The sequence below is a fragment of the Cyprinus carpio genome, chromosome A10 (assembly GCF_018340385.1).
Source record: "Cyprinus carpio isolate SPL01 chromosome A10, ASM1834038v1, whole genome shotgun sequence".
In the NCBI taxonomy this organism is placed as follows: domain Eukaryota; kingdom Metazoa; phylum Chordata; class Actinopteri; order Cypriniformes; family Cyprinidae; genus Cyprinus; species Cyprinus carpio.
This window is the reverse complement of record NC_056581.1, coordinates 14,971,698-14,981,989: the sequence shown is the minus strand read 5'-3', so window position 1 is coordinate 14,981,989 and position 10,292 is coordinate 14,971,698. Positions and strand designations below refer to the sequence as shown.

The window sequence follows — 10,292 nt, the reverse complement described above, 5'->3', positions numbered from 1 at the left end:
TGTTGGTACTTTGGAGACACTTTCTGTGGACTCTATTCAATACTTATTTGGATGCTTCTCTCAGCATCTCTTAGTAATTTAGTTTTAATTGCTATTGATCGTTATGTGGCTGTTTGTCACCCTTTACTGTACCCACAGAAAATAACCATGACTAAAACATTAATAAGCATCTGTTTGAGCTGGGTTTGCTCCTCAACTTATAACACTGCCTTCGTTATTAATAACATTTCTCACAAAACACACATGTGTTATGGAGAGTGTTCTGTTTTGGTGGGTTTTGCTTGGATAGTCACTGATCTGTTCATGTCTTTTATTTTTCCTTGTATCCTAATCATATCTTTATATTTGAGGATTTTCTATGTTGTACATCAGCAAGTGAAAGTTATAAACACCCTGATGAAGAGTGGTAAATCTGTAATGGAAAGTTCAGTGAGGAGGAAATCTGAGAGCAAAGCTGCTCTGACATTAGGAATCATTGTCACAGTTTATCTGCTTTGTTGGATTCCATACTATATCTGTTCCATATCAGCAGCTTCTTCCACAACCATAAATGTTTTGACATGGTTCATGTATATGAACTCAGGTCTAAATCCTATGGTCTATGCTTTATTTTACCCCTGGTTTAAAAAGACAGTTAAACTCATCTTAACTCTGAAAATATTTCAGCCAGCATCCTCTCTGGTCAATATTTTTACAGAACATCAATTGTAATTAAACTAATAAGCCATCATTCTGAGAACAATTTCACAAAAATGGCAATTGTTTATAAAGTCATAAAGGTACATAATCATAATAGTTTATAATTTACACTACATGTATTTTAATATTATGTAGTGTGTTTCATTGAGTATCATTCCTTTATAATTATACTTTGTTCAAATGCCGGTTTTGTCAGAATCTAACAACTAAGCAAACTCTTTTACACACAGTAAGTTTAAGTGACAAAATTTTCAGTTGTGTTGCATTAGCTCATAAGGAAAATTGAGCAAGAATCACAAATCTTTTATTAGTCATGCTGAATCTGTGTTGATATAAATCAAAAACATAATGACAAAAAGAGGACAGTCATACAGAACTATGTGTAAGTTTCAAATGTATTATCATGGAGGTGATTCACAAAGTGAATAATTAAAATGGTTTACAGCACACCTCAGATTAAAACATCTGAAACAAAACATCTACACACAAAGGTAAAGCCTAACAATAAAAATCTTAAATATTTTATTGTAACTTTTCAAGTAAGTTGAAGCAATGTTTATTGTTTCATATAATGATGTGAATAAATTAATGCCATACTGTAACTGCTCAACATCACCTCATGTAGGCCGATTTATTTTATGATCCAAACAAAGGTTAAAATTATGCAAACTATAGTTGCCTAGTTATTTTTGAAAGCTCACACACTCTTCCTTTTATTTATTATTTATTTTTTGTTCGCCACTTTTGGATTATTTTATTGGATTGATTAATTTCTATATTAAATTATTAAATAACTATTAAATCACTGAATAGAAAGCAGCAGCTGTTGCATCAGACTGTTGTATGTGTTTGCCTGTGTTTGTTTTGCACCTTTAATGAATGATTGATGCACTTGAGGATCATCTCTGCATGTAGCCACAGGTGTTAACAGCACCCTCAGGTGCACATTTTATAAATAACAAGCCATGATGTTCATAACAGGGCTTCAGAGTTTACTGTAATCCATTTCTCGATAAAACAACAAAAGCACTGTGTGTGTGTGTGTGTGTGTGTGTGTGTGTGTGTGTGTGTGTGTGTGTGTGTGTGTGTGTGTGTGTGTGTGTGTGTGTGTGTGTGTGTGTGACAGAGACAAAGAGAGAGAGAGAGAGAGACATTTACACCCATGAAGCCTAAAGTGTTTTTAGTGTTTTACATTCAATTGTCGAATTACTGAATTAATATTAATCTATTCATTGATTTATTATTATTGTGCTTTAATATGCAGGTCACTTCAGATTAAATAGATGTTATGGAGAAATTATGTTTCTCATTTTCTGGCAGTTGTTTGTAAAATCAAAAGAACTTTACAATAAGATTCATTAACATGAGTTCATTAACATTTTTGCCTTGGGTATCATTAATTATTGTACTATATTTTTTACAGAAGGTATTAATTTAATAAGATTGATATACTCTTACATATAACAGTTTATTTTGTACTATTGTTTATTAATAATTATACAAAATGTCAAAATGCATCTGTATATACAGTAATTATTAAATAATTTCAATCAAAATCAATAAAGGCCCGGCGCCTTCAGACTGAGGGGGACAGTCGGACTTGAGTTTAGCATGTATTATAATCTTACTCATACAACTGACTGCTGTTGCTTCTGCTTACTTTTAGATGGAAAAGCTGCCCATAACCTCTGTTTTCTTCTTAATAATTGCATAACGAAATAGATTTGGCAAACAATCCAGTGTACTGTATCTTCTTCTTTGGAGGTGAGCAATTTAGCCAATCACAGACATATTTGTTAATTTTGATAACGCAATGGCCAATTAGAGGAGTTTAGGTTGGAATCCATGCACTCACCGCTCCAGTCACCGTTTTTTTGTCCAGTGCTGAGTTCTATCATGCTCATAACTTCTTTCTAACAAATACATAAAAAAAAAGTTTCATCGTGTGGTCATGTTCGTTGTTTTTTTTTGTTTGTTTGTTTTCGTTTTTACTTTGTAAAATCGTGATTAATGAGCGATTGTTTTTAATAAATTTGAAGGGAGCACTCTTTGCATGCTGTATACGATAATATATTCAAAATTTAAATAAAAAATGTTTTTCTTGCTTGATAAGCAGCAAGGTATGACACAGACAAAGCCAACTACTACACTATATAGAAAATATATAGATAATAATTTCAGAAGCACACATGTGATTCAGCAACCGAGCCTGGTCCAAACGCACTTTACATGGGATTTAGGTAAGGAAAGGGTTATTATTTGTATTGGCTGCCACGCCAATGTTTTTTTTTTTTTTTTTTTTTTTAAACAGTGTTAATAATAATAATTATTAATAATTATTAATTATTAATAAGAAATATAAAACCCCCCCCCCCCCCCAAGTCGTGTGTCCTTTACAAATTGAAGACAATGGTGAAGGTGAAAATTTCCTATACATCTGGATTAGAAGTGCTCCAGTAAGTTTTGCCTGGAGAGTCACTGATCTCCTTGTAATCGGATAATTTTGTATATGAGGATTATTGGGGGAAGTGGTCTAATGTTTAGAGAGTCAGTCTTGTTGTGGGTTCGAGTCTCAGGTCTGTCAGGAATTGTCGGTGGGGGGGGTGAATGACCATTGAGTGAATCTTCCACCTTCAATTCCACAACTGAGGTGAGACCCTTGAGCAAGGCACCGAAACCCCAACTGCTCCCCAGGCGCCACAGCACATGGCTGCCCACTGCTCCGGGTGTGTGTTCATAGTGTGTGTGTGTGTGCGCACTTGGGTGGGTTAAATGCAGAGTGCAAATTCCACGTCACTTCACTTTTTTTTTTTTTTTTACTTTCATAAATACCTTGATGAAGAGTGGTAAATGTGTTTTTCTTTGCTTACTGGTCCAATAATAATACTGATAGGAAAACAATGGCTGCATACACTGTCATTATATAGTGGTAGTTTTAGCTGCATTGCACATAAATCCTGATAATCTGTGTTATTAGCATAAACATCTAAATTTGAAGTCATAAATGCATACAATGTCCAACAATTCAGCCTCTACTGGTTAAACTGAGAAAAGACTCTCTCTCTCTGTGTGTGTGTGTGTGCGTGTGTGTGTGTGTGTGTGTGTGTGTGTGTGTGTGTGTGTGTGTGTGTGAATACATGCATGTGTAACAGGTGTTATATTAATTTATTGATTTCACCCAAAATCTCTCCCTTAGTTATCAGTCATTTTATATTTATATGATAATTTTTTATCCTTTGGCAATTATTCTTTTAATATTGACTTATTTTAATTGAGATGTTATTTGAGCTGTTTTTATACATATGTTCATTTTTCAGTGTTTGTTGTAATTGTTAAATATAGTACGTGGCCCCTTTAAGAATTAGATTCCGGTTGCTTTCCTTCAGTTCACAGTAAGCTGGCTGGGGAAAAGTGAGTTTTGCTGGAGCTCTTCCTAAAAAGTTTAAACTTTTTTTTGTTTTTAGTGTTTTGTTAAAAATACAGTTTAATCTTATTGAAACACTAATAGAGTAATTCATATTTTATGTATTTATTTATGTATAATATATATATATATATATATATATATATATATATATATATAATTTTTTTTTTTTTTTCTCTATGTTTTCTTATGTTTTCTATCCATGTTTCTGTTAATATCGTTGTTTTTAATTCATGTAAAAAAGTGCCCACCGAGCCTGCCTGGAATTGAGTCTTTTGGCAGTTCTAATGTATTCTAAATTCTTATGATCGGTCCAAACAATGAAAGGTACCCCTAAGCCTTCCAGCCAGTAACGCCACTCCTCTAAAGCTAATTTGACGGCCAACAACTCCCTGTTACCAATGTCATAATTGCGTTCAGCAGGAGATAAACGATGGGGAAAAAACGCGCAAGGATGTACCTTATCGTCCGAGGCAGCACGTTGGGACAACACTGCTCCTACCCCCACCTCTGATGTGTCGACCTCCACCACGAACTGCCGTGTGGGGTCAGGGGCCACAAGGATGGGAGCCGAAACGAAGCGGCTTTTGAGGTTAGTGAACGCAGTCTCAGCTGCGTGCGACCACCTGAACGGAGTACTGGGAGAGCTCAAGGCCGTCAGAGGGTGAGGCTAGTTGGCTGAAATTGCGAATAAAACGCAGATAGAAATTGGCGAACCCCAGAAAACCGCTGTAGGGACTTATGGGAATCTGGAGATGGCCAATCTATCACAGCCTTAACCTTGTCAGGGTCCATACGTATTTCCCTCGGACGAGACGATATACCCTAGGAAGGGAACAGACTGTGCATGGAATACGCATTTCTCCACCTTGACAAAAAGACCATTCTCAAGTAATCTCTGGAGCACTCGTCTGACGTGTTGAACGTGTTCCTGGAGAGATGAAGAAAAAATCAGTATGTCATCCAGGTAAACATATATAAACTGATCTACCATATCTCTCAACAAGTCATTAACGAGTGCTTGGAAAACCCCTGGCGAGTTGGAGAGCCCGAACGGCATCACCAAGTATTCAAAGTGCCCTCTAGGGGTATTAAAGGCGGTTTTCCATTCCTGATGCGGACCAAATGATAAGCATTACGTAAATCCAATTTTGTGAATACGGATGCTCCCTGTAACCTCTCAAAAGCTGAAGACATGAGTGGTAATGGATAGGTGTTCTTTATCGTAATGTTGTTCAGCTCTCGGTAGTCAATACAAGGTCGCAGAGAACCATCCTTCTTACATGACATGTTAGGCTCATTAATGATTCAGCTTCTCCAGACCAAGAGTCTGTGGTGAAGGACAAATAGTGGCCAGAATTTTCTGATGCAATTAGTGTCTTAATTCGCTTTTAAACCTTTTTGTACAAACTGTCCAACATGTCTGTGCTGTAGTATTTTTCACTTTTGATGGTATATTTTGGTTCTTTTGCTGTCAGCAAACGCTGGAAGCCAATATCTGAAACAACTGTAAAGAGCAGGTTGTCTGTTGCAATCATTTCTGTGATAAGGGTATCAATTGTTTTGGACCGGGGATCAGTATTTTGCCATTTCCTTTGAGAATCAAACATCTGTACTACAGTGGGCTAAAGGAAGTTGGCTGCAATAGCAGCTGCATCTTGTTTCTCCTTCTGTGCGTCTTTATAAGCTTGGAGGTGGTGGGCTTTCAGATGATTCCACATGTTTGTGGTATTTTTAGTCTTTCTTTTTTTCTGCTCCCATGATCAGCAATTTTTGGCAGATATTGCACTTGGCCTTCCCTGATGTTGGCTGAGAGAAATACTGCCATATTGGGATTGATTTCTGTTCAGCCATCAGACTGTAATTATTTAAAAAAAAAAGAAAAAAAAAAGAAAAGATAAAAAGAAAATACAAGATTTTAAAGGCAACTTTTCTGTTATTACATTTTTCCATGCACATCACAATATAATATGTTTTGGGGAAAAATTGTTCTGAAGAATGCTTTGTTTTATGCTTTATGTTTGCTGACAGACACTGCTATAATAAAAGGGTTATCAAGCACACTCTCTAGAATGTTAAAGAAATTACACTTTTTTGACATTTCAACACATTAATTAATGTTTATCGCTAGATAATAGACAGTTACACTGTAATTGCTGTTAGATAATGTGAGAAATACCTTAATAGTGACCATATTCTAAGTTTTTAGTCTTTCTGCAATCTTTCTCTCCCAGGAGGTTGAATGAGTTTCAATCAAGACTGCCCAGTCAAGGAATACAATAGAGTTCCGCTGAATGCAATTAGTTGCCTTCTAAGGGACCTATGAAATCTGTTTTATTTTTTTCCAAATTAAGTTTTTTCCGTTTTAATTTTTCTGGATTCAGTTTTTTTCCCTTTAAATTTTTCTCTAATTCTATTAATCAAAAAGCATGTCTAATTAATTAAAATCATGAAACATGCATTTTTACATCAATTTATCAAAAGTTTAACAAAAATTATGTTTAAGGCCCTATGAAATTTCCAATTCTTACCATATTTTTTATTGTTACTAAATTCTGTTTTAGCATGTCTGATTATTTGAATCCATATAAAACAACTTGATTCATTTTTTTTTTTTTTAAGTAGCCTTATGATTTTTTATTTATTTTTTATTTTTTCCTCAGAAATTCTGTGTTGTGTTTTTAAAATGTTCTGGTTATCAATTGAAGGCATAAAACATTAATTTCATTAATTCTTTAATTATTGAGCAAACTTTATTTTTTTTTTTTGGCAAACAAAGGGGATTTACTATTAGAATTAAACCTGAAGAAGAAATGCTGTGTGATTATTCCTTAAAAAAATAATGTTTGTTTAATTTTAGTAGTAATAGTATTAGTAGTAGTTGTCAGGATCCCAGTCTATGTTCCCCTGTCTTTGGTTTTGTGGACTCTTATTTTGAAATCTTCTTGTTCCCCATTGTTTCTGTGTTCCCTTGTTCCTTTGCCCATCTTGTTAGTTTCTACAGTAATTGATTAGCTCCTCCCTCCTCATAACCTCATTATCCTGTCAGTATATAACTCAGTCTCACACCACCATTCACTGCCGAGTATTGTTTAGCACATGTTGTCTCGTTTCCTGCCCTGCCCTGCCCTGCCGATTTGTTCTTGAATTGTTTACCTGGTTTTTGATTCTTGCTTTCGGATTTTTGGATTTACCCTCTGGATTACCCTGTCTGGATATTGTTTGCTCATCGAGGACCCATGCTTGCCCTAGGATTATTCTTGTGTTCTTATCATTGTTTGACCCATGCCTGTTATGACGACGTCTCTGACCAATAAAGGCTTGCACATGGATCTGCACATCTCGTGTCTCATCGGCTCAAACGTTACAGTAGTGGTAGGTATGTAGTATGTACATTCTAGCTATATCTCAAAAATAGACTTCAAATCAAATTGGACTTTTATTGTGATGGGTTGCCCTGAATACCTTTACAGTTCTGTGTATGAGATTTGATTCTAGTTTTACTCAAATCAAATGCTCATAAAGTGACTCTCAGAGCAGTTCTGGAGATGTTCTTTATGTGTTCACGTTCTCATTTAGAGAGACAACAGACGCTGAAAACACTGTGTGTTTCATGCGTGCTTCAGTGTGTGAGTTGTTAACGAAACCCTGCATCTGTGCCATATTTGATTTAAGTGTAAAGACCTACTTTTTAATTCATTTAAAATTTAACTTAGTTAAACAGTGAATTCTGTTTTCATGACTGGATTCCGTGATTCCGTCCGCGTTTTCTGCATCACGTTTTTTTTTTTTTTTTTTTTTTTTTTTTTAATTGGGTTAAATTTCCATATTTGCTTGTCTTTTGTAATATTCACTAATGCTGTATGCTTATGTGAATTTATATATGCTCTGTACTTATACCCGTTCAAACATATTGACAGTGCGGAGTTGAGAGCTCCATAATCCATGTGACAGTGTGTCGCAGTTCTTTGAAAACTCACCACTGCCTTTCTAAACAGTCTGTTTTACCCTGCCATCGTTAGCTGAAGTTCTGTGTGAGCACTGCACGGCTGCAGAGTATGAGTGGGTCCATCTCACATGCAGCCTCAGAGGTAGAGAAATTCTCCGGTACAGAAACAGAATTGATAACGTCAGAGCTTATCTATACAATGCAGGCTAAATAATTTAGCCGCTTGGCTAGTTATGAGGTTTTGGTACCCGTGCCTAAATGTAACGAGCCTAAACTAGAGCTGGTTGAAGGCTCGTTAACTATACAGTTCCAAAAAGTTACTCCCATTCTCTCTCCAAAAGTAGCATCATATTTAATCAATGAAATAAAAGGCTAGATTAAGAATGAAGGATAAGAATTTAAGTCTTACTGTTTTTTTGGGAAGTTACCAGGTATCTCGGAAAATCCCAAATTCAGTATCTCGGAAAATTTGAATATTGTGAAAAGGTTCAATATTGAAGACATCTGGTGCCACACTCTAATCAGCTAATTAACTCAAAACACCTGCAAAGGCCTTTACATGGTCTCTCAGTCTAGTTCTGTAGGCTACACAATCATGGGGAAGACTGCTGACTTGACAGTTGTCCAAAAGACGACCATTGACACCTTGCAAAAGGAGGGCAAGACACAAAAGGTCAGAGGCTGGCTGTTCACAAAGCTCTGTGTCCAAGCACATTAATAGAGAGGCGAAGGGAAGGAAAAGATGTGGTAGAAAAAAGTGTGCAAACAATAGGGATAACCGCACCCTGGAGAGGATAGTGAAACAAAACCCTTTCAAAAATGTGGGGGAGATTCACAAAGAGTGGAGTGCAGCTGGAGTCAGTGCTTCAAGAACCACTACGCACAGACGTATGCAAGACATGGGTTTCAGCTGTCGCATTCCTTGTCAAGCCACTCTTGAACAACAGACAGCGTCAGAAGCGCCTCGCTTCAAAAAGGACTGGACTGCTGCTGAGTGGTCCAAAGTTATGTTCATTGATGAAATTACATTTTTTCATTTCCTTTGGAAATCAGGGTCCCAGAGTCTGGAGTAAGAGAGGAGAGGCACACAATCCATGTTGCTTGAGTTCCAGTGTAAAGTTTCCACAGTCAGTGATGATTTGGGGTGCTATGTCATCTGCTGGTGTTGGTCCACTGTGTTTTCTGAGGTCCAAGGTCAACGCAGCCATATACCAGGAAGTTTTAGAGCACTTCATGCTTCCTGCTGCTAAACAACTTTATGGAGATGCCGATTTCATTTTCCAACAGGACTTTTCAACTGCACACAGTGCCAAAGCTACCAGTACCTGGTTTAAGGACCATGGTATCCCTGTTCTTAATTGGCCAGCAAACTTGCCTGACCTTAACCCCATAGAAAATCTATGGGGTATTGTGAAGAGGAAGATATGATTATGCCAGACCCAAGAATGCAGAAGAGCTAAAGGCAACTATCAGAGCAACCTGGGCTCTCGTAACACCTGAGCAGTGCCACAGACTGAAAAAAAATATCTGCTTGCCGCACGAGGCAGCGTCATGTGTTGCTTGCAGACACGCCTGTATATTAATCGGCCTAATTTGCAGCACAATCAGCTGATGCCAATTAATTTAAAAATGACAAAAATCCTCTAGTACACTGAACGACATCCCAAAGAGCATGTTTAGTCCAATGAAGCAATAACGTTGTAATATGGATAGTAATTCCTTTGTTTACGTTTCAGTTCTTCAGGGACAGTATTGTTTGTGTCCATTATGGAATAACTCGCGCTCAAAAATCTGTCTTGGTAGTAAAAAAAACAGCATGGTTTTGTAGCACACAGTGTCACAAACAGAATTAGACAATACACTAAAAGTCAAAGACTTATTTTTTTCTTATTTTAAATATTTTTCTTAAATATTTTATATAAATATTTTAAATATTTTTGGGCAAATATGAAAAGTTCAAAAAATATTTTTGGTTCATTATGAAACTATGGTGGAACCACAGGGACACCCATCTAGAAAATTAATGGGAAAATAATAATTAAAAAAAATAAAAAGTGATTACAGAAAATATAGCAGGAATACTGTATAGGTCCTAAATAAGGTGTCTAAAGATTAAATCAGTCACATTAAGGTTGAAAGTGTTGGAGGAAAATAATGACATTATGCAGCATCTAAGTGGGCGGTAGATGGGTTGATCAGTCTGATCGAGCCACTGTATAA

At 36.3% G+C, this 10,292-nt stretch overlaps 1 protein-coding gene across 1 annotated transcript in view; it reads left to right on the top strand.

The window, feature by feature from the left end:
• LOC122146528 (trace amine-associated receptor 13c-like) overlaps window positions 1-711 on the top strand; it is a 1,066-nt gene extending 355 nt beyond the window's left edge. Inside the window, exon 1 of the mRNA XM_042765748.1 lies at window positions 1-711. This exon is cut by the window's left edge and continues 355 nt beyond it. Coding sequence (XP_042621682.1) covers window positions 1-711 — 711 coding nt within the window.
• The last annotated feature ends 9,581 nt before the right edge of the window (window positions 712-10,292 follow it).